The 25,252-nt window shown below is 35.9% G+C and overlaps 2 protein-coding genes across 2 annotated transcripts; one reads left to right on the forward strand and one right to left on the reverse strand.

Annotated features, from left to right (window-relative positions):
* Positions 1 to 314: 314 nt before the first annotated feature.
* Positions 315 to 17,140, reverse strand: LOC121870637 (39S ribosomal protein L39, mitochondrial-like). Its single transcript, XM_042372497.1, has 9 exons — positions 16,949 to 17,140; positions 14,331 to 14,525; positions 12,791 to 12,906; positions 11,478 to 11,601; positions 8,874 to 8,935; positions 8,552 to 8,711; positions 6,176 to 6,348; positions 5,657 to 5,704; positions 315 to 512 (listed from the first exon to the last, which is right to left on the reverse strand). The coding sequence occupies exons 1-9, from the start codon at positions 17,010 to 17,012 to the stop codon at positions 441 to 443; spliced, it is 1,014 nt and encodes a 337-aa protein (XP_042228431.1). The 5' UTR covers positions 17,013 to 17,140; the 3' UTR covers positions 315 to 440.
* A 222-nt stretch (positions 17,141 to 17,362) lies between these two features.
* On the forward strand, positions 17,363 to 24,824 carry LOC121870636 (pre-mRNA-splicing factor SLU7-like). The gene is made up of 2 exons (XM_042372496.1): positions 17,363 to 17,523; positions 22,035 to 24,824. Exon 2 carries the CDS (start codon positions 22,047 to 22,049, stop codon positions 23,787 to 23,789), a length of 1,743 nt encoding a protein of 580 aa, XP_042228430.1. The 5' UTR covers positions 17,363 to 17,523; positions 22,035 to 22,046; the 3' UTR covers positions 23,790 to 24,824.
* Positions 24,825 to 25,252: the final 428 nt, after the last annotated feature.

Consider the following 25,252-nt stretch of genomic DNA (forward strand, 5'->3'; position numbering starts at 1 on the left):
TTTACACAATTCAAAATCATTACTGTACTGTATTACTAGTCCAGTAATTGATCACGATACTAAATTTGTGTTTGAGGGTTGGTGGGTAGAAACACATGGTGGAGTAAGTCGACTCCAAGAGTGTGATTCCTACATCACAAAAGCTGAGAAGAGACTGGGAGGCTTTTATGTGTGTGTGTGTGAAAGATAAATACCGACTTGGCAATATAATCTGGCCAGGCCCATCCTTTTAATTCAAATAAGTCCGTGAAAGATCAAAAGACCTTTGATGTCGTGACCCTAAGCTTAAGGGTAAAGGATAAAAAGAAATCCACTACCAGTACTGTACTGTATTTATAGACTTTATCGTTTTATATACAAATAAAAAAAATTTTTATGATGAAATAAAAACAGATTCTACTGATGAAGAGGTGTAAATAATAAAATAATTGATGTCAAAACTAGGCTGCTGATAACTCTTGTTGTGGTGGCAGACTCTCTACAGTGGGGATGACTGGAATACGCCCAGAGTTCTGTAAAATACAAAGAGCAGTGTTATCTTTTTCTATCTACATAGAGTGACTAAGGTAAGAGAGGATATCCTGAGGTGCTACAAGGATATGTATTAAAAGAAGAAAATAAGAGAGATCAACAAACAATAGATGTTTTTTCCACGAGGAAAAACATCAAAAACAGAAGGATCAGCAGACCAATTAAAAGGAAGCTCAACAACCAGCCAACCACTGCCTCTGGTGGCTGGCTGCCTCAGTCTGCCTCTGGTGGTTGGCTGCCTCAGTCTGTCTCTGGTGGTTGGCTGGCTGCCTCAATCTGCCTCTGATGGTTGACTGGCTGCTTCAGTCTCATCAAGAATCATAGGAAAGTCTACTTCTGTGTAGAGAACATACAAGTAAGAGCAAGGTCTATCAGAGTAGATTCGGTTCTGCTTGCTTCATACATCTGGCAGCTGCTTGCACTTCTTTGTTACTCAGAGCATGCACACTCATGTATGAAGCATGTGTCTTTGTGTTTACTGCACAAGTAAAGCTCGATTTGATGGGGTAACATTCCTGAAAACCCCACTGCAAATTGAAATATCGTAAATTGAGTTCATTATAACATGGGATTCAATAGGATACGTAAACAACCAGTCCAACACACAAACATATATCACCAAAAAAATATTCCCACACTAATAAAATAAATATAAAACAATTAAACATCACTGATCACATCAAGCCTGGCTGTTTCACAATGTCAAGCCTTCAGCAACAGCTAGCTAGACATTTTCAAAGTTGCACTGCTCACTTCAGTCACAAAACAGATTGAAACACTTCACAAACACAGTAAATGAGAAAAATAAATAAAAACAACAAAAACAAATACAATACTGCATTACTATTAAGCAATCATTTCAGGGGACACAAGACAGAGAACAGCTGAGAGATCCCCCACGCCTCTCCTCCTCCCCTCTGAGGGCTAATTCAAGTGCATGAATGAAATGTGTATTCCCTTTATGTTTTTGATCTTACAATAATTATTTTTTATTTAATTTTACACGTTCTCTATGAACAATTGTGTGAGCATGTAACAGTATAAAAAAAAATAATGTACAGTACGCCCGAATAATTCACGGATTTTTATTTCGCAGTCCTCTATTATTCGCGGATGACACCCTGGATGTACCCAAGAATGTCTGTGGGTAGTTTTAAAGTTGCCGGCATTTTCACCGCCGGGACAGGGAGCCATTCATTCTATAGGCAGTAATTTCCTTTACCTGTATTTTATGTAAGTGTGTGCGTGTGTGTGTGTGTGTGTAGATACACACACACAAAACACATACAGTACAAATATATAATACAGGCATCCCCCGCGTTACGGAATTTCGCTCTTACGGAATTTGTAAATTATGACCAATAATTTCGCGTTATGGTGCGTAAATCCGCCCTTACGGAAACTGGGGTAAATTTCAACAAACACAAGGCCTCACACATGCCATTCAGACTGACAGACTTGACAAGTTTTACCAACTATAAAGACAGTTAAAGCTTTAAACATCACTCACAATGGATCTTGAATATTCCAACTGTAATCAGACATACCTACCTGGTAAGTTGCCTCAACAATTGCAGCCCCAGTTGCAATATCAAATTCTGTGTCACTACTAAGAAATAACAGTCTCTGGTGCACTCTATGATTAAGAGAAAATGGATGACTCAGGAGTCCTGAAGTGAGAGAAAACGGACTCCTGTGACGGGGCACTCAAATAAACATACACATAGCTGTATAATGCAATATTAACCCCTAAATTGGTGTTTTAAAAAGGTATATCATAAATTATTTAATGTACAGAGTACTGTATTGTATGTGTTTATAAATGTTTATTTTCATTAATAAAAGTGCTTGAATTACTTTTTGGGGGCCGAAAAAATTCCTTAGGAACGCATCTCCAGTTTTATAATGGAAGTCAATGGGAAAATAGGTTTCGCGTTTCGGAATTTCGCGATACGGTAAATTTTCCGGGAACGGAACCCTTCCGTAACGCGGGTGATGCCTATAATGGGAAAATCCTCTCGCAAATAATCAAAAACAAATGTAGTACTGTATTCAAAATGTTGAGTCTACCCTCGGTCTACTCCATGCTTTGTTATTAATAAAGAACGGGGTAGACTTGAGGGTAGACTCAACATTTTTAATGCGAACTCCCATGGATGTAAGAAATGTTTATTTTATGGTATTTTTTTGACCTAATGATAATCATCTTTTATTTTTTCTGCACATTCTGTATGAATGATTATGTGTGCATGTGACAGAGTATAAAAAATAAATAAATAATGTATATTTAGCTCAAATTATGTGATGAAAAATAACCATAACATAGTTCACAGCTGGCACAAAGAAAAGTTGATTCCCTTTATGTTTCTGACCTTATGATAATTATTTTTTAATATTATTTTTTAGTATACTGTATGAACGATTGTATGTGCATGTATAAGAGTAATAAAAAAAGAAGAAATTACATATACTGTAGTTGTATCTACCTGAAATTATGTGTTGAACAATAACTTCACTCACAGCTCAGCCTCACCTGCTCTGAGTGCTGCTGGGTAGCAAGTTGAAGACTGCTACACAATTACATACCATCTCCATAGATGTTATTCCTCGTTAAGGATATTATTTATCACATCCCTTATTTAGCGATCATTTCACATTCAATCAGAGTACCATCCTCATATCTGAGGGTTGGCGACAACAGTCCTCCACTCTAAATGTTCTCAGGTTGTATTTACCAATCCTCCACGGTTTTGTATCTCTCGGGGATCCACTTTTTAATTTAATTCATCCATCCCAGTCTCTGCCTTCCTTTGGCCCTCCTACCCTCAACTTCGCCCATTAATATTTCTGGGATTTTCATGAACGCATCCCAATTGTTAAACAGTATTCCGCGCATCATAGAGTTTGGCCGGATGATGGGCATCTTCCACGTGAATATTTTTTATAGTAAATTGGGAAGTGGTCTTAAAACTCACCATTGTTAAAGCGAAATATCATAAATAGACAGCTCGTATATGGAGATTTTACCTGTATTTCTCCCATTTTTTTCAAATTTATTTGGTTCTATTAGAGTTAGACTAATTTATTTTCAATTTCTATTTATACTAGTAAGTACAGAACTGTACAGTACTTTAACGAACATCTTTAATAGCACTGAGAAATTTAGTAAATTCAAAACAAAATACAGTACTGTATTGTACCTGTATATTACTGCATTAATCTAAATTTCATTCATGTTACAAGATAAGTACATACCTGTATAATACATTGAAAATAAATAAATTTACTTCAATTTGGTAGAATATATAATAAATGTTTTCATATTATGTGACATAAATTAGTTAGCAAGGTGGCTGCACACAGACCACAATAGATGTGGCTGCTACCCTGACCCCACAACCCTCATCCTCGTCCTCATCAATGTTTTACGGCCATTTTTATGCTTGCATGTATCAGCCAACCCTTAGGGTGTTAAATTAAGTTATGATTATTGCAGGTCAATTGAAAGCCATACAGTACAGTCATCCCTTGGTTATAGCGCACTTGGTTATCGCAATTTTCGTTATCACGCCTCCATCCAAATCTGCACATCTGCTGTTATAGCGCATATTTCAGGCAGAGAATTTAGTTATCACGCAGTTGCCTCCAGGTGTATTGTTACCCCCTTGCTTCACCTACATCTATTGAGGATAAAATCTTTCACCTACAAATTGACAATAACACATTTGCTGAAAGAAAATAGATGGAGGTAACAAAACTTGAAAGCGGTTGTAGAGACACAAGCGCTCACACATGCCACTCATACTGACAGACTTGACACTCACTTACTTGACAAGTTTTACCAACCATAAAGACAGTTGAAACTTTCAACATCACTCACAATGGATCTTGAATGTTCCAACTGTAATCAGACATATCTAAATTGCCTCAACAATTGCAACCCTAAGTTGCAATTTCAAATTCTGTGTCATTACTAAAGAATAACGAAGTCTCGGGTGCACTCTAAGATTGAGAGAAAACGGAGGACTCAGGTGTCCTGAAGCGATGAGAAAACAGACTCTTCAGACGGGGGACTCAAATAAAGAAAGCATAGCTACATGTTTTGTGGACTATTGAGCGAACACTTTTCATCAATTTGTAATAAACCTAGCCATGCCTACCGTATGTGTGTTTCTGATACTTCCCATAACATTATCTATATCTTTAGTGGGTCTAAATGGTTGTAAAATGGGAAAATTGGGGTTGGATCTTGGGTGCCTGGAACCAATTAGAATAAATCCCATAGGTTCTGTACTTTCGTTATCGCGTTTTTCGTTATCACGCACTCGGTGCGGTCCCAATTAGGCGTGATAACTGTACCGTATTGCATTTAATTTAATGGGAGAAAATAAGCAAATTGGTTTAAAAAGCCAAGAAGGAAGAAGACCTAGACAATGTTGATGATAACAAATTGATATTTGAGGAACATACAAAGTGAAGTAAACAAGAGGAACCACTTGATAGACGTGATCCAGCAAGCATTCCCATGAATACTGTACAGTTCTTCCCTGACTTACGACCTACTCGACTTACGACCACCCGCACTTACGACCTGCCTCAGTCATACCAAAATTTTGTCAAATGACGTATTTTCGAGTCCCAACGTTAGTACACAGACAAAATTTTCGTTTGTAATTCACTTTAAAATGGCTGGCAAGCTTAAAAGTGAGAGTTTTGTGGTGCTGAGAAGAAAAAGAGACACCCATTTTAGATTTTCTATGTATTATTTAAGCATTTTCGACTTACAACCATTTCGACTTATGACCTGGATTTGGGTCCCTAACCCCTTCGTAAGTCGGGGAGGAGCTGTACTTGAAACTAGATAGTGTAATTGATAAAATGGTGTACAAAGTACAGGAAATATAAATTATAGATATTAAAAAACAATGGTAGGCAAGGGATTACCTTGTACTGTACAATACATGAAAATTTATTACTCTTGAAAACAGTAATGAATCACAGCCATATAAGAAAAATAAATTTATTCTCTTTACACTGTACTGCAGAGTATGAATGTTTTGTCATGCACCAAAATTTGCTCAATGAATGGATGCATAAATACGACTAACATAATTAGTTTACTCACCAGTCTCTGTGCTCTCTTCTCCAACAGCCCATATGAGAAGTGGTTCAGCTGAAATGTAAATAATCACAGGTACTTAAATCCCTTCATATCGTCTAATACTGTATTGTACTTATATTTGTGAAATTTAAAAGCATACAAGTCGATACACATAAGGACATTCCTAAACAAGAATAACGTAACACCTTGCCAAATCCCTTTAACTCTATTCACTTATACCCTTACACCTCATCTGCACTTTCCACAACAGGACTCTTTTACTGCCCAAACCTCTTCAAATCTTCCTAAAACTATTTTCATATTACTACAATATTTCAGTCTTCAGTTTGTCAACTTTTAAAACAATATGTTCTCACCTCTTTGAATCTTTCACCTTGAACCTTTCATTTACCCTTTGCTTCTGCCAAATAATGAGCAATCTCCCTCTTCTTACATGTCACCTGTCTATCAACACAGTTTAAAAACCCTTCATCCGCTCCAATGTTACAAATATATATGTAGACTTATATCTTTAACACTTACCATAAATCCTCTAGGGAGGGCTACTCCCTGAACACGAAACAGCTGCCCATCATTGGTCTCTATGGGATGTACAGATGCCACTGAAACTTTGCCAAGATGACTTGTATTGCTAATCATTGGCCCACAACTTATTTCCACAAAAGTCCCCATTCTGTATACCACCACAGTATTACCTGAAAGAGAAAGTGATTAGAAGATATTCCATTCATTTAACCTAACTATCTATTTTGTCATTAGAGGCAATTTGTAAAATATGGACTAAAAACAGCTTCAGTACTGTACAAGCAGCAGTCCTCACTTAATGTCTCCCTGATTAGTCATTTTATTTTTGTGTTATCTACCAAAAATATGATGCAATCTGCAATGAGAATAGTGAGACTGATGTGTAATGTGACAATGAAAGATAAGGAATCCTACTCAGAGTTAAGAGGGCAGCTCGGTAGTGAAAAAATTGGCAACTTTTGTGTAAAGGTAAGCTGAGATAAATTGGGCATGTGAAGAGAATGGAGACCAACTGGGTCCAGAGAGGTAAGAGTTTGAATGTCATGGAGAACACTGTAGAACTAGGGGTAGGCCAAGAAAGACACAAGAACAGGTTGTGAGAAATAACCTCAGAGTGACTGCAAGAGAAAGTGCAACATAGGGAGTTACCATCATATAATCACAGCAAACACATACAAGTGTGGAAATTGGCCACAAAATAAAATAAGACCACCAAGTTCCTAATCTTAATGTACCTTTATGTTTGAGTCACCCAAACTTAATATGCCATCAAAGGGCACTAATTTTAATATGCCATTAAGTTTAGAGCCCATTAAAACTAAACCTATTAGCACATTGAGATTACAGCTAATCGTCATTTTCCACTAAACTGAATTACAGAAACATTCATATTAGTCTCTTTTTTTCCCATTTAAATTGATTATTATTATAATAATTCCATATTCATTATTGGTGTGTAAATTAGGGATGCACTGGAACTTACTTCCTTAATTCCAACCAGAACATTAATTTGTATGAAGTTCTGGATCTGGCCAGAACTTCGGTAAAATAACAGGCCGGAACCGGAACTTTTCATAGTGGCACTGGTTACTGCTTCATAAATTAAAATAGAATTCTAATGGATAATACAGCTTAAAAAAAGTAATGAATGGTTAATGAATATTGATGTATAAGTAGCCAAAAATTTATTACTGTACAGTGGTCCCTCGGTTAACGAGCACAATTCGTTCCAGAAGGTCGTTCGTTAACCGAAACCATTGTTTCAATGGGATTTTGGGTAATTGGTTCCAGCTCACCAAAAATTACATACAAACTAAAAATAAATGCAGTAAAGTACACTTACTTTGAGGTGTGCATGTAGAAGGCTCCTGGTTGATGATGATGATGGGAATTAGAAGTGGGGGTGGAGGAGAAGGGAGAAGATAAGGCATTGGGGTAGAAGAGAAATCTCCCCATGCTTCAAGTCGCCATTTCACCCATAAAATTTTAGTTCACTTGGTGTAATTCAAGATTATTTTCTTCAAATCAACACTGCACTGCATTACATATTGTCAGTATGTAAAATAAACTTCAGAATGACCAAAAATTGTACTGTAAAAACGTAAAAATAGTTTATGTTCAAGAGAGTCTCAAGCAAGATGCTTCCTCCACTGAGCAGGGACACACACTGAAGCCATTTTGGGTGTGTCAAGTAGGTGTTTGGCACGCTAAAAACTAGTTCCCTGTACTTCAATTATGTTAAATAATAGTTAAAATGACTACAAATTTTAATATAAGACTTGGAAAAGTATTGAATAGTACAACCTTGATATTTACTCAAATGGTATCGAATTTAATCCCTAGAACCGATTACTGTATTGGCGGACTAATACTACAGCTGGTGAGCAGCCGAAAGCAGGCGAAAACATGTTGGGAAAAATTCGTAAGGAATTCGTTAACCAAAATTTTTTCGTTAACCGAAGTGAAGATTCTTATGGAAGGTAATTCGTTAACCGAAATTTCGTTAACCGAGGCGTTCGTAAACCGAGGGACCACTGTATATCCTGTATATCTTAAACCCTATTTATTGTACTGTACATGACACCTGATGTATTTAATAAATAGAAAATAAAAATATGCAACATTATATACTGCATAATGATGATGAATTTCTGATGTCCACTGTGAAAAAGGAGAGAACACACTAAACCTGAGAATGTGATATATATTATCTTCAATAAAATACTGCAGAAGCAGAAGGTTAACCTTATTGCTATAACACCATAAGTTCCAGTTCTGGCCAAAACTTGATACTGTTAGTATATGGTTCTGGTGCATCCCTAGTGTAAATGTAATATAATTCACAATCTTCTATATGCTATTGTACAACATTACCTGAAGAACTCTGTGCAGCAATGTGGGGAATCTGATTCCTTTTGAAATGGTTGTCAGAGAAAATCTTTAGAGCCAAATTGGCATCTACTTCTAATCTCTCAAAACGATGGCTGGCCATGGCTAGTTTCACCATTTCTCCCGATAAAATACGCAATTCTTCCTATAATATGAAACAAATGCAATGTAAAACACACAATGTTAAGTAAACCAAAAATATGAATAATCTTATGTTGTCCTTTTATGTTAATAAATTGTCATTATATGACCTACAGTATATGAAATAAAGTAAACAAATCTACAAAAACTTCATGCCAAATCTCACCTTGGTAGGTTCCCATTTGGTTATCTTTAGGTCGACGTCATATACAAAACTTCCACTTCGTACTGGTGGGAAAAATTTAAATAAACTATCACACTTCATGATAATGTATACAGTAAAGTTTTTTTTAATTCTTTGCATCAGATTATTAAATGGTTATGAAAGTAAAAAATAAATAAAAAATATACCTGTATACGTAGTGGAGTCACAATAATTTGTGGGTTAGGTAACAGAAGACATGTTGAATTATCAAATCACGCATAAGAGATCAATTGATTTAAAGTGAAATAATTAATTAGGTTCCAGAGACCAAAAAACACACACAAACTGTTCAAAAACTGCTTTCACTCAATCAACTAGAGTTCCGTCCTCATATCTGAGGGTTGGTGACCACAGTCCTCCGTTCTAAACGTTCTCGGGCTGTTTTTGACCAATCCTTTAAGTTTATGTATCTCTCTGGGACCCAGTTTTTAATTTCATTCATCCATCCATCCCAGTCTCTGCCTTCCTCCAGCCCTCCTACCCTCAACTTTGCCCATTAACATTTCTGTTATTATCCCTCATCCCTAATTATATGACCAAAATATCATTTTTTTTTTCTTTTTCTCTTGAAGTTTTGGATAATCTTTGAACTTTTCTATTTGTAGCTTACAGACATAATACATAAAAAAAAGACAGTAACACATATACTATATATTATTGTACAAAAACTAGTTCTGTATTTACATAAACAGCTCCTGCCCTTCTCATAAACATCATCTGGGTGACACCAGTATGGAGACAGCCAGGCACTGGGGTTGGCTGGTTGGTCAGATGTTCATCTATATAAACAAAGCACCAGGAATTTAATACAACTCATTAACTCACCTGGGGTTGATTGTGGAATTTTTTTTCTTCGGGAAAATTTATAAACTATTTTACGATAATGTTTCATTAACCCGGCGTCAACAGCAGAGAGAAATGGAGACGAATATTCCGTTCCAGCCACCTGCCAGCCAGACACTTCTCATTCTTTATTTTTCTTATTTTGTAGTCTTATATTTTCTTTATCTCTAGGTCAGATTCGAGCAATGAAATGATATTTATACAGGTTGAACATCTCCAATCTGGTACCCTCAGGACCTGACCAGAGCTGGACGATAGAATTTTCCGAACCAAGGGTGGTCAATATATTACCGTACCAAAACTAATACTATGCATACAGAACAGTACATACAGTCATTCAATCCCATACTTTTTGCATTAAAATTTTAACATAAAAATTCTAACTAGTATACTTATGTACAGTAAACTGTATGGTAAATAAGCCATCAAACAATACTGTACTGCATGAATATGTTTAGTGTTGTTACATAATTTTAAGGTATTGGAAGCACAAAAAATGACATGAAAAAAATTCATGCTGGACCATTGAAGTTTGCCCTGTATTATACAGTATTTTCTTTATTTCTATGTCACATAAGAGCATTGAAGTGATATTTATATTAAATTGTTTTTAATTTCTAAGTCATATTAAAGCATTGAAATTATATTTCCACAACTTTTATGGTTTCTTATGTAAATACACACTGGCAGTTTTGGAAATTTATGGGTATTTCTTGGCCTCTGGAACCAATTTAATGACTTCAATTTAAATCAATGAAACTATACGTAATTCACAATTTGATAATTCACGATGTCTTCTAGTACCTAACCCGCGAATTATCGAGATTTCACTGTACAGTAAGTAGAGTACTTGTAAGCCTAGACAGTACAAACATGAATGACGATGGGTTACTGCAATACTTCTACTGCATTTTTGAACTGATAGAATATATGCACTGAACACCAAATCAAATGACTCCTGATCTTTGGCTTTAGTAATGGGATCCCTAAATAATTTATGTGCCTATTAAAATATGAAAATAAGTACAGTACAGTAAAAAGAAAAGACAGGGAAACATTAATATTAGCTTCAATGGCGATAAAATGCAGGAAGCAAAGTGTTTCTTATAACTGGAAGTAAATGTGACAGCAAGTGGAACACTGAGTGATGAACTAAACCACAGAGAAGTGGAAAGAAAGAAAGTAATAGGATCATTGAGATGTGTATGAAGACAAGAAGTGTATCAAAGGAGGCAAAGATGAGGATACTAGAAAATCAGTAGTCATTCAACTGATTTTATTATAAAGGTATGATATATGGACTTTGGATGCACGGAAAAAAGGGAAGGTAACAGAAGAGGTCAATTAATCCCTTTTTGGGAAATCAATTACAGTACACTTTCATTCCCCATTACACCTATCAGTCCTAAATAGTGGATATCAGGTTTAAAAGTTGCTCTGCATAAACAAGGGGTCTATTTAAGTTGTGGTTAAACAATCAGCACATTTTTATACTAGAGCAAAGACTCTATCATCTTTTTTTACAGGCAAGTCCTCTATTCTGATACCAGCTGCAAATGATTAAGCCAATAACTGCCTGGTAAGGACCTAAGTCAATAAATAGCTAATTACAACTTGATACTTACTGCCTGATTATGGCCTCTGCAGAAAAAAAGGATTTCAGTCAAAATTAACTTTATTCTATGAATAATTTAAGCAAATCATCAACTTCACTCTACATACCATTGGGAGAGGGAAAGGAGCAAAGTTCAACATATATATTGTCTTTGAATACTGATTCCAACACTGCCCCAAGCATTAGTGATGCCGATCGCCAAAATGCTTTATTGGCATAATATGGATCATTCTGTGGAGAAATAAGAAAATATGATTATGAAAAACATACAAAAAAGAACAGCAGGGAAAATATACTGATTTCTTAATATTGTAAAATATTTGTAAAAGGTAGTAAATTTAGTATCTCCTCCAGACAGCTCTAAAATGGCAGAACAATTAGTATCCTTAATGTATACCATCCCACACTTTGTGCCATGTCTGGAGACAGAATGAGGGAGGAAGGTGCCAATGTACAATGTGAGAAGAAAAACAGAGATAGAAAACTTGTTCAATTTTTCCCAAATCTCAGTCTTCTAGTTCAAATAAACAGAGCAACCCCTGAGTACCCCCTTTACAGAACTCATATCCTCAAGGCGTGTGCTTCACTCAGCACCTGGAGACAGGTGGTGATATGCAAAGTCAAAACAACCAGTGGGAACGAATGGGAACCAATGGTAAATTATACCCATAATTATAATCAAATGCATATCCACTGGATATGCATTTACTGGATATTATCCAGTAATCCAGTAAAAGGTCTGATGTAACTACAGTTATTATAAATTTTCTTACATTTCATCATTCAGATTGTAATTTTGATATATTTTCCAGTGCATTGACGTGTATTGGTATTGAAATACAGTATACACAATATATACACTTATAAAGTATCTGCAGGAATAAAACTTAAATTATGGGTTATTTTGAAATTCTGGCAGTTCTCTTCAAGAAAGTTTTACCAAATAATTTGATCCACATATTGTAGTAGATAAAAGTTTATACTGGAGTACTCATCCTGTGGTAGATTGTATCAACTGTTCTGAAACTAGTGGACTAACACTGCTCATAAAACCATGAACTAAATCAATCCCTGGGTTAATGATACTTTTGTGGGGACTCTACAACATGTCTCATAAGGTACTTTATATAGATGTGCAAAAGTTTTGAAGAAAATACAAACAGTCCAATACACTACAAGCCAAGTAATACTCCTATCCCTTATGCTGGGTATGCTTATTCATTTGCATTAACTCACTGTGAACAGTTTTGGAAAAACTACAATATCTGGAAAAATTTCTCCTGCTTACCTACCATGACACTATAACATATGGGATTAAAGTGCCCAATCAGCCCTATGACTAAGAGGTAAAAACCAGGAAAATAATTCAGCTCATCCTAATCAATGTAACTTTGGAAAAAATGTAACATAAAACCCTCACCTGTCTAAAGTGCAAGAAACGAAGCCCACAGTTGTCTTCCAGGGGTCTATGCATATCCCACACCTGACCATCCACTTCAGCGACCACAGATCTTTCTAAGATCATTTGGTTTATGTCTGATAATATAAAAAAATACATCATTATTCAGTCGTACAGTACAGAATACATAAAGGTTATATTCCTATTACATACTGTATTTACCAAAGAGTAAATAAGGAATTACCATATTACAGTATTATGACATACAACTATCTGAAAAATTATGAACAGTTGACTGAAATCCTGTTTATGCTAAAAACTCTTTTGAAATTGTTCTTCAATATTAATTCATTACTGTACACATACTTTACTGCATTAATAAAATATAGATTATTTAAAAATACTGTAACATATTAAAGTACAGGTACCGTAAACCGATACAGTACTGTACTGTATCTTGATTTATGATAACAGGGTGGATAGCAGATACCCGTCCGGAATCAAATTCCAGACATTTCCCAGATTTTTCAGGCCATTTTCATGACAAATTAAGTCGTTTGGGCATTATTATGGTACAAATTACAAAAATAATACTGTATACAGTATCTGATGAATAAAGATTCCATCTGAGTACCCCATAGGGGGTTTTCTCCAGAAATGAATAATATTCCAATACTGTGCAGGAAATATAACACAGAAAACAAAGAGTGAAGTGATATTCATTAATGAAAACAGCAGTGAAACCATGCGTATACTGTATATCTATATTCTATAGCCTAATTTTGAAAGGTTTATCAGTACGTAGATAATTTTCCTATGCACTCCTTAACAATCATCTTCAGAATGAACTTTTTCCAGGTATACAAACAAATTCCAAGCAATTTCCAGATTTTCCAGGCTGCTGTCCACCCTCAATAACTCTACACTATTTACAGTTTTACACTAGTATACTGTATATAACTTACCATTTTTTTATTTCTGATACTGTATTTAATACAGTACAGTATTTATGTTTTCTAAAAACTTTTTTTGGGGTGGAAAACATGTCCAGTGCAGTAATTACCTATTATTGTATGTTTAAAGAAAATTAACATCACATAAGTTCCACACAGTTTGACTGCCTATAGGTAATAAAATAATTTACAATTTAATGGACTCTCTGGCAATTCCCTGGATTCTTTAAGTGTTTTACCTATTTAGAGATGACAGGAAAGTGACATATGGGTAGTAGAAAGTAAACCATAAAGTGTGAATCTGGTTCTTGTGAGGTCAGGATAAGCAAGGGTGACCTGTGTGTGAACTTTGGGTGGGTTGTAATTCAACTTCATTTACCACATTAGTAAATTTATTTTTTGAAATTTGGTACTGTATTATCACAAGGAGTTACTACTGTATAAATAACTTCATAATTTAATTAGGTTTTACTGCACTAACTTTACAGTACTACAGTGCTAAAACATCATACTGCACTGTCTCTAAACAATGTACTGTACTACAGTACTGGTACATCACTCCTATGTACAGTACAGTAAGCCATATACTGTACAGTATCTTTTCTTACGTTGAGCACAGTTGAAAGGAGTAGACATATTTTTGTTCATAATAAGGGTGCAGTCTTCTGGATGTCCATAATATTTTACTTCAATTTTCTCAATGTCAGTAATGAGAGCAGCTTGTCGTTTTGCCTCCTTAGAGAAGAGTTCTGTCCGTTTCTTCTGAACCACAGCATTGGTGAGGGTTTGTTTGTGATAAAATCCTGAAATGAGCAGAGAAGGAAAATTGCAATTACCCCCCCGTATATTTTTTACCAACACCTATACTGTATAACATATTACATTACATTTTAAACACATCATCAAGGTGGTTATTCATACTGAAAGACATCCAGACTAATTTGCTTCCATATAACTAGGATGGTGATACCCAGTACTGTACTCTACTGTACTGTACTGTACTGAACTGTTACTCTCCATTTTGTCTATACGGTAATACTAATACAGTACTGTACTGAACAGTACAGCTAATATTTGGATCTTGACTATTGCTAGCTAAACAGACAATTTGGGTCTTATTTTTGTCAATATGTGATGCTTAATGGAATGCAGATAGTCTCTTTTTTTGTAGAAATGCAAAAAAAAAAAATCAACTTCCAAGTTGAGAATTTTTGTCAGGAGAGAAAGTTATCGGCTGAAGATGGTATTGTCCCAGCCCCTCTGAAATCCCGATTATTCTCCCCACCAGTCACTCTGTGACTTCACTTCGTGACAACAAGTGACTACAGTTAGGTTAGATTATGATTGGTAATGCTATGATTTGTTGCTTTTCAATGGAAATTGGTCATAGTAACGTAAAAAAAAAAAATTCTCCATTGCAGTAAGCATCAAATATTGAGCATAAGACCAAAATTGTCCGCCAAACTAGCAACAGTCAAGATCCAAATAATTATAGAGAGTACAGCACTGTACTTCAAACCTGACTGATATTATAATACCGTAATTACATTGAAAGCTCTTGAATTTGGATTTTGCCACTAAACTGATAAAAAGGAGAGTTCTGATAGGAATACTGTATACTGTACAGTAGGTCTATATGCTTATAAAAGAAATGACTTGGTTATACAGGTTGTACCTCTCTAGTCCGGCAACCTCGGGACCTGACCGGTGCTGGACCATGGAAATTCACCCTTTTCCTGGATAGATAGTGACTTGTGCTTATGCTTGGAAGCACTAGCACCACTTTCTCTGCATCATGGTCTCTTTGAAGACATATTGAAGGGTTAAATGTCGTATAGTAGCGTCTCAAATTTCGCGATTTTTAATTCAACGTATTTTATTGGAACACAAAAAATAAAATAAAATAAAAATTTTGACGGCGGAAACTTGAATTTCGACGGGTTTGAACAGCCCGCCAAAATGCAGATGACGTGCATAATCGTGTAAACAGCGTCATTTCTTTTATGTACAAAAGATTCATTATTGTTTATTACTGAATGTCTTTTTTATTGAATTAATGTTATGTGTGCAAAATGAGCAATACAATTCATTAATAATACGTAGAATATTAAAACACACGAGGAAATGACACAGCATTGTTTTCGTTGATTACAAAACCAGTGACTGACTGGTTCTACATATAAAACTGTTTGGATATTAAAAATATGTTTTTCCGATGTTTTATTTGATGAGTTTCGAACGAATTTGATATTCCTTTCAGCAGGAAATCAATAGTTTTTTTAGATCCCCCCGCCCCCCCACCATACCCATCAATCTTAACGAAAACGCATTTTTTCGAGTAAATCACATAAATAAAAAACCAACTAACCCACAAAACCAAACCTAACCTAACCTAACACTATTTTTCTGATGAAACTCTACAATTGACTTAAAATAATCTCTATCACAATGTCGGCACAGCTCTTTCTACCTGTTCAGCCTTATCTGTTATTTTGGTATTGAAAAAATCAAATCTCCGCTCCTGACGCACCCACGCATTGTTCATTGGCTAAGACAAAAAACTCTTACCCAATTATAAGTCTCCTATCGCTATAGCCAATAAGAAACTCCCACACCACCACCCCTGCACATGCGCTGTAACCACTTAAGAAGCCAACACGGAGATACGGAGCACTGCATGATGGGCGGTCAGAATTTCTCTGCGAGACGCAAACAACAAATGGCGACACTTGTGACTGACCATATCTAATAATATTTAAAAATTATTATCTCGGTTATCCTTAATTTCCGGCGGGAATATCACAGAAAAAAGGGTTTAGAATTGTCTAAACATTACATGAAACATATTAATACAGATCAAGAAATACCGGTGAAAGATGGAAAATTCACCAAAAAATTTCTTGAAGTTCCTAGTTAACAAGTGATACCATGTTGCCTCCTTGTATACTGAAGGCCTAATATACAGTGTGTTGTATCCGCACTCATTCATTCTCATGGAACCCACTATCTTTTTCACTGCATTACCCCCAACTTAACCTAAATGGGGGAGCTCTCAGACCACATATACAGTACAACAGTCTGAGATATCACTCACACATATTAACAAGGATAGAGTTGAGCCTGGAAGAACTCCCAGACCACTCTATCGGTCATAGAGGGCCACACACACCTTCCTTATAAATGATCCGTCATTTTTATAACAAAATTCAGCAGTTTCAAACTTTACTTTGTCTTAAACAGCAAAGCCGGAGTGGTGTAGCCAAGAGCAGCTGCCGATGAGTTGTTTGCATTTTGTGTACTATATATGACTTCTTGGTGTACAGTATTTTATTCCGAGTTAGTTATGTATGTTTACAATGAACAGTGAACACAGATGAGACACAACACAGATGAACAGTGAACACAGATGAGACACAGCTGGGTAAATCACACTTCCTCACTATAGAAAACGAATATTCACAACCCAATACTTATTACAACTTTACAATTATATGACTCTTAATTCCTAAATAACTTAACTTCAGTAGGTCTAGATATCAATATTGTATGTATTAAATAAATTAAACGAAGAAATAATCGCTATCGGGTGAATATAATTTAAAATAGTTACCCAGATTATTACTTTATAACCCTATTTTTTCTTTACTAGATGGCGGTGAGAGTCTCTATGTTAGGTTTTGTCCATTACATATAACACAAGTGAAGTATCTGACTTAACACAATAGTGAGACCCAAACAAACATGGGCAGGAGAGAATGACTACGTTTTAGGAAAGTGAATCTAATATATACAGTATAACAAGTAAGTTGAGTTTCAGTGTGTAGTAGTGAGTCCCTCATATCTCTTGTGAATAGGTTAAGGTATATACTATTGTGGTTATTTCTTGGTCAATAGTCGGGGTGCATTGGGTAAAGTTTATACTTGAGGGAAAACATTCAATATATCTTCCATATTATATTAATTTACCATATTTAGACATAAAGCTACAATATTCACGACTAATTATCTTATTATTTTTGTATTATCTAAACAACATCTCCGGAAAAATGTAACCAATTCTATAAACTTGGTGTTAACCGTCTCCTCCACTATTACTAACAAACTACATAATATAGCAGTACCTAATATTTTGGGAAGTTCCAAGACTTGCTGAATGTAATGAAGGGCACTCAATATTGACGACTGACCCACCGGCACTTTTGCGTAGTAAACAATTATTTAATGCCGTAATTTCATTGTGTTTTAAAGAGGACAGTGTCGTAGTTTGTGCAAATGTTTTTTTTATAAAACCTAACCTAAACATAAAACCTAGCAAAACTTAACGGGATGTGCCCATTTTGTCACCACATTTTTTACCCGTTTCGTCGTCGCATTCATTCCCATCACTATATCAAGGGCAATACATTACCAGAAAATCCTTACATAATTAGTACATCAATATGTACACGAAAATTTCACCAAGTTTGCCAAAATAACTGTTGCTTGGGATACAAAATCATCAAAACACCTAGTTTACACAATTGTATTACGAAATTATGCCTCATCATAATAATACATTGGATCATGCAAGCATCTCACTAAGACAATTTATTAAAGACGAAAATAAAAAATATAAATGTTATTACTCATGCAAGCATCTCAACTAAACAATTTATTAAAAGCTAAAACAAAACAAAAACATTGTTCATTCTCCTGCAATCATCTCACTTAAACAATATGTGAAAGACTAAAATAAAATGAAAAATAAAACATTGTTATTACTCATGCAAGCTTGGAAGAAGACACTGACAATTTTTTAGAATATTAGAAGTGGTGATATTTTTCTTTTTTTCATATTCATCACACAGCTTCCAGGGACGGACTTGTTTGTCATGATTTGCTTTTCTTGTGCATAGATTTTAGCTTGTGCCCAGCAACTAGTTGTAATTGCAAATCAACCATTGAGGCTTCTCTGTGAAGCAGAAGGACAAGGAGGTATAGAGCGAGATTGTTCTTTGCTGCTCGGTGGTTTATGCGTTGGTGCCAAATCACCTTCATTTGTTCTGTAATTTGTTTATTTACCAATGTTTTAATCATTTTCTTTATTAAACAATTAATATTCATGTATAATTATAACACAATAATTGTCGAGTCATCTGTATACATGTGTAATTTCTATTCGTGTAAAATAATAACTTACAATTTGTCAATCTAATACCAGCGACTCATGGTCTGTTAGTGGTGACGGAACAGATTTGATATTGGTGACAAAATATTTTTGGGGGTGATGAACCGGGTTGGTGACGAAATGGGGTGTTTCCAACTTAACACATGCCTTATGCAAACTTACTGAGACGGGGGAAACAGCGAGTCACGGCGTTGAGGAAGTGGTGAAGGATTGTGTCGTGGTCTCAGTGAATGTGGTAGAACAGGTAGCGTTAATGTTACACTGGAACAAATTTCTCTCTGGTCGTAAAACAGGGATTCCCTCAATTTGGACAGTCTCTTTTAGAAGGAAGGATGCTGCAGTCTTTGAAAAACTGGAGGGTGAGATCATCTTTCCCCTGAATTTGCAAATTAAGTCCATATAAGACCAGCGACACTCTTCACATGCCATGGTGAAAATGAAGCTGGTAAGGGAGAGTGCAGCAAGTGTGCCAAGGAGTGCTGCGGCGTGTTTTGAAATACTGTACATCAATATGATTGGCTGTTTACATATAGGGATGAAACGTCACCGCTGCATTACCACCGAGGAGACAAAGTAGTGTGCACCCTAGGCACCTAAATGTCTACCAAACGAAGCATTTGCACAAGAAATTATTATCATATCAGTACTCACTGATGAATGTATTAAAAGAAAAGAAACACCAAAACAAATAACTCGTCGGCGGGTCAGTCGTCAATATTGTAGTGGATACAGGTACAGCAGCCGTACTCCAAAAATCGCACTGGAAATAGGTATGGCAGCCATATTGAAAAACTGTGATGTTAATGGTTAGGGTAGGTTATTCAGGAAGAAGGCCATCTTAGTAGCTATCAGTGTACCGGTAGCTCTAGTCTACTCACCACGCGTGCGCATTAAGCTGCAGTACGAATAGACATCGACTTTTTGCATACGGCAGCCGTACCCATATCCTGTGCCTAATAAAAAAGGTACAACTTTTCCATTAATTAAAAAATTTGTCCTTCATCTTTCGATCATAAATCACGTATAGTGGACAGGGCATGAAAGAAGAGGGGAATTATGAGGGGAAACAGCAAAACACTGATCATATGCCAGTGATTCAATGTCTATAAGTGCTTTGTATCCAAAGAAATAAAAAATTTTCCCGTAAAAATGGCACTGTCAATTCTCAAGTGGTGACCATGGTGCTGGTTTGCTCTTAAACTATAAGGAAGTGAATCTGGTATTTTAAAAAAGAAAAAAAAAAGCGATGGAGGAGCACATTGGGAGTTTGTAATACCATAATAAAGGCCTAGTTATCTTTTATTTTCTATTTTATAGCCTTCAGTTTACTGTTTTTAAAGTCTATGTCTGTGCAAACCCTGTACAGTATATTTTGTTCTTACTGCACAATAAGTTTGGAAACCTCTTTTATGTACAGTATACAGGATGAAAATCATTTACAGTAGTTGGGATTGAAATCCATAATAAAGGTTTGGATACCTTACGATTTTACTTGGAGTATCATTGGATTCTACGTCAACTGTATATTCCTATTTTTATTGTTGTTCCTCAAGGTGACGTTAGCCCTCTTTTCTTTCAACTACGGAATTATGGCGCCGTGTTCTTTAAGTTTTCACAAGCTGTCTGTGCTTATGGAGGATCAAGACTTGATCTGTGAACATGGACTTGTTGAAAAGATGTGCAAATGTCCAAAATTGCAGCAGGGAAGTGACATTTAAAAAAAATTATTTGTTTAAGCGTAATACATGAACTCAATATTAAGGTAATTTCCTTCTGCTGTTAGTCTTAACAACTTTATATGACGAGTGGACCGCCCCCTGGTTAGGAAGTTCGGTTATGTGGGTTTGGTTAGGTTAAATTGGTTATGGCAGGTTACTTGCTTTGTCATATTGATTTAGTACCATCCAAATAACAGCTCTGGAAATTTGGGTCCAATTCCAAATTTCCTTCTGGTGTTAACCGTCTCTTCCACTATTACCAGTTCATTGTCCATAAATTGAACTGGCAGTTATGGTTTGGCAGTGTAAATCTACAGAACTCTAAATTGATTTTTTTATACAGGGAGATAGAGCATAAACTTGAGCTTCACCGTAACATTATTACTGTACTGTATATGATTTTAACATACGTAATATTTCTCCCCAGCATTTGAAGATCACATGTAATAGCTATTCTTCATTGATCCAACCAAAGCATTCTGCCAACAGCACAAGATTTATCTTATCATCCTGTATAAAATAGAAGATAACTACCAGGATAGTATTTTCTGTTAAGTTAGGTAGTTGATGTCTCAGAAAGTTACTCTGTTCAAGTGTAGGTTTGTATGAAATGCTGTTCAGGAGAAAATCACCACATTAATATAAGGAAATTTTCAAATCCTCTTCATTTCTTGAAATTGCCAAAATGAATTTTACTAGATATAGTAAGATAGTTATGAAAAATCTAATATCATCCTTATTACAAAAATATTCTAAAGATGTTGGTTGCTCATGTGTAAGGAAGATAGCAGCACCATGTTCAGGATGGAAGAGATAGTAAATACAGTATAGTTTCCCAAGTTCCTGGTTTATGTGCAGTACAATACTCTCATCCAGTATTAACGACCTTTCTTGTGCACCTAAACTACCTGTTTTTGACTAGTTTTGTATTGACAGTTTTCTGGGGGTAATACAGTACTTTAAGATGTTTACACACCTAAACCACCTGCTCTCAACAAATAGTACTGTACAATACAGTTTGTTGAAGACAGCTTATTCCTTTCCTCGAGAAATTGGAAATAGGGTGATGAATTGCAGTTTTTGTTTGTATATTTCTATTTCCAAGTATTTTTCTTCCTGATCAGTGATCTGTTTACCTGCATCATCTCTTAGCTGTCGAAGTGCAGTAATGTAATGCATTATATCAACACCTCAGAACTGCGTACTTCAGCCCTACCCACCCCCTGTACTACTTGTCTTAGCCCTATCAACCCCCTGTACTCCTTTACCTCAGCCCTACCAATCCCCTGTTCTGTCTACCTAAGAAGGAATGAAGAATCTGTATCAAATTCTTTGAAAATACTGTATTAGGTTTATTTACTCTGATTTTTAGCACAAATACTTTTTCTGATATTAAGTTAACACTGTATGTATTATTCTATTCTCAGGATTCCTAAAAAATGAGCATACCAAGTTTACCGCTCTCCTCAGTACTACGGACCAGACATGAAGAAGCAGAGGGCGATGAACCAAAGAAAAAAACACGAGAAGAATGGAAGAAGGCAAAAGAACTTGAAGAAGCCCGGAAAGCTGGTACTGTTCCAGCTGCTGTTGATGAAGAAGGTAAAGACATAAATCCCCATATTCCTCAATATATAGCAACAGCACCGTGGTATTTTGGTTCACTTGGTCCAACACTTAAACATCAGCGTCCACAACCAGAAAAACAAGACTCATTTAATCATCTCAATGAGCATTATGTTAGGGGACATAAAGGAAGTACAGCCACACGTTACCGAAAAGGTGCGTGTGAAAATTGTGGAGCCTTAGGGCACAAGAAGAAGGACTGTGTAGAGAGGCCCCGCAAAGTTAGTGCCAAATATGATGCTCATAATATTGCACCAGATGATATTATGCTACCCGATCTTAACCTTGACTTCGATGGAAAGAGGGATAGGTGGAATGGGTTTGATCCATCTGAATATGCAGCTGTTGTTGAAGAACATAAAAAAGTAGAAGACTACAAAAGACAGATTAAGGCTAAGAAATTAAAGGAAGGGGAAGAGATGAGTGATGGTGAACCAGATGATGATGATGAAGATGAGGACAAATATGCTGAAAGTGTTGATATGCCAGGTACCAAAGTAGATAGCAAACAAAGAATTACAGTGCGTAACCTGCGTATACGTGAAGATACTGCCAAGTACTTGAGAAATCTGGACCCCAGTTCAGCTTACTATGATCCAAAAACACGTTCCATGAGGGACAACCCTTACAAAGGTACCGGAAGAAAAGATGATGAGGTTGACTTTGCTGGAGAAAATTTTGTGAGGTTTTCTGGAGATACTGTTGCCCAGGCTAAGGCTCAGCTGTTTGCATGGGATGCTTATGAGAAAGGTGTAGATGTCAGTCTTCAAGCTGAACCTACAAAACTTGAACTGTTAAAAAAGCAATTTGTTAACAAGAAGGACGAATTCAAGAAAAAGGTATCAGATGATCTTTTAGAAAAATATGGTGGAAAAGAACATTTAGATTCTCTGCCAACAGAACTTTTGCTCTCTCAAACAGAAAATTATGTTGAGTACTCCCGACATGGCAAAATCATCAAAGGCGCTGAGAAGCAGACTGTACTATCAAAATACGAAGAAGATATTTATCCAGGAAATCACATGAGTGTCTGGGGAAGTTACTGGAGAGATGGTGTGTGGGGATATAGTTGCTGCCACTCTTTTGTAAAGAATTCATATTGCACAGGTGAAGCTGGAAAAGTAACAAAATCAGAGGTACCATTAGTTGGTACATCAACTTCAGCTGTTCCTGACACACCTCACAGAGATAGTTCTGATGAAGAGAACACAAAAACCCTGCTTGAACTACACAGGGAGAAGAAAAAGAAAAAGAAAAGGAAGAAGAATAAGAAGATGAAGAAAAAGAAGGATAGTAGCAGTAGTAGTAGTGAATCTAGCAGTGAATCAGAAAATGAGGAGAAAAAGGAAGAAAAACGTAAACAGAAGTTGCGTGAAGCACTGATTCGTGCCAAGATGGAAGAAGAAGCAGCTCAAGAAATGATGATGTTGAATGAACGTGAGCGAAGTTATAACTCAATGTATAAAGCCAAGAAACCCACAGAGGAGGAGATTGAAGCATATCAGATGAGAAGACAGAGAGAAGATGACCCCATGGCTGCATTTCTTAGTAAATGAGGTTAAGGTTTAAATAGATATGCCTGGGACAGTATTCTGGTTTGCATATAGACACTGACTTGTTTCATACCTATTTAAAATGCATCGATCTTAAAAGGGTTCTCTTAATAATATACCTGTACTTTAGTCACATTTCACATTTATGTTTGCATTAATAGATATGTTAGAAAAATTTCAACAGATTCCTCTGAAACATCATGGGTTACTGCATTTGACAAGGTGATGCAAGCCAATAATACATGTTCAAAAGTGAATGGATTCACTATTAAATGAACTTGCTGATAGACAAGCAATCAAGGGGAACAAGTAACCCACCAGTTGGTGAATATGAATAATCAGAACAAGGGTTCAGCATCTATCCTGACACCCTACATCATAGCAAGAAAAGGCTTGCCAGTTTAAAAAATATATACCATAATTTTACTTAAAAATCTTGGAAGTTTCCCTATCTATCTTTTTTTTTTTTTTTTGCATTCAACTTACTATAGTTGATGTGAAATTTAAATAAATTTGAACATTTCTTAAGTGGGATTATATTACTTGGCTCAATTTAAGTAAAAAAAAAAAAAGAAAAAAAAGGGGCATATAAATACTGTACGTGCAATTCACCTTGGACATGACACAAATTATCATATCCAAACACGGCACAGTATCACTAATCCAAATAACCCACAATAAAATAAAGAACTGTACAGTACAAGGTTCTGAAATAATTTTGTTTTTAAATTAGATGATACTTGGGATATCCTGTCTCCTAATCAGAGGTCAAGGTTGTGTGTACTGTAGTTTAGAGAAGAGGTACACATGGAAGCTACACTCTTGTCCAAACCTCCCTCCTCTCAGAGAGGAAGTTTGACTCCCTTCAACTCCAGTGTCATTCCCTCTGTGAGGTGACAACTAAAGTGGAATGCCTCCCTTTTGTGTAATGAAAACTGCCTGTCGGGCAAATTTTTACCATTTCATTTAAAAGCATTGCTTACAATTATAACAATGTAACTACTGTACAGTATTTGCAAATAAAGTTGGTTAAATCTTTACAGGTAATCCTTAATTACCTCAGTGAATAGCAATTTTGCCTTGCCAGCTGAGTGGGCACTTGGTAGTCCTACATAAATAACAAGATACCTTAAAGTAAAAGTAAATTAGCTATAGAAAGAGCTGTAATGATTATTTGTGGTAACTGGGACATCATGCCACCAAGCAAAGAAAGCTAACACACTCAAGCATGGAAAATGGTCATAAAATGAGGAGGAGGAGGGTAGGAATGATGTTCTCCTTGTACAATTTGAATTTAAAATCTCGAATATAAATTTTCTGCATTTACCATGATATACCCTGTGATCAATTTTACAATTAAATGAGAAAATTACATACAGTTGGGTCTCACTTTACGCGGTTAATATAACCCACAGGGTACCGCGGAAAGTGAGAAACGCGTAAAGTGAACAACATAACATATGGGA

The sequence above is a fragment of the Homarus americanus genome, unplaced genomic scaffold (genome assembly GCF_018991925.1).
Source record: "Homarus americanus isolate GMGI-L3 unplaced genomic scaffold, GMGI_Hamer_2.0 scaffold56333, whole genome shotgun sequence".
Taxonomy (NCBI): Eukaryota; Metazoa; Arthropoda; class Malacostraca; order Decapoda; family Nephropidae; genus Homarus; species Homarus americanus.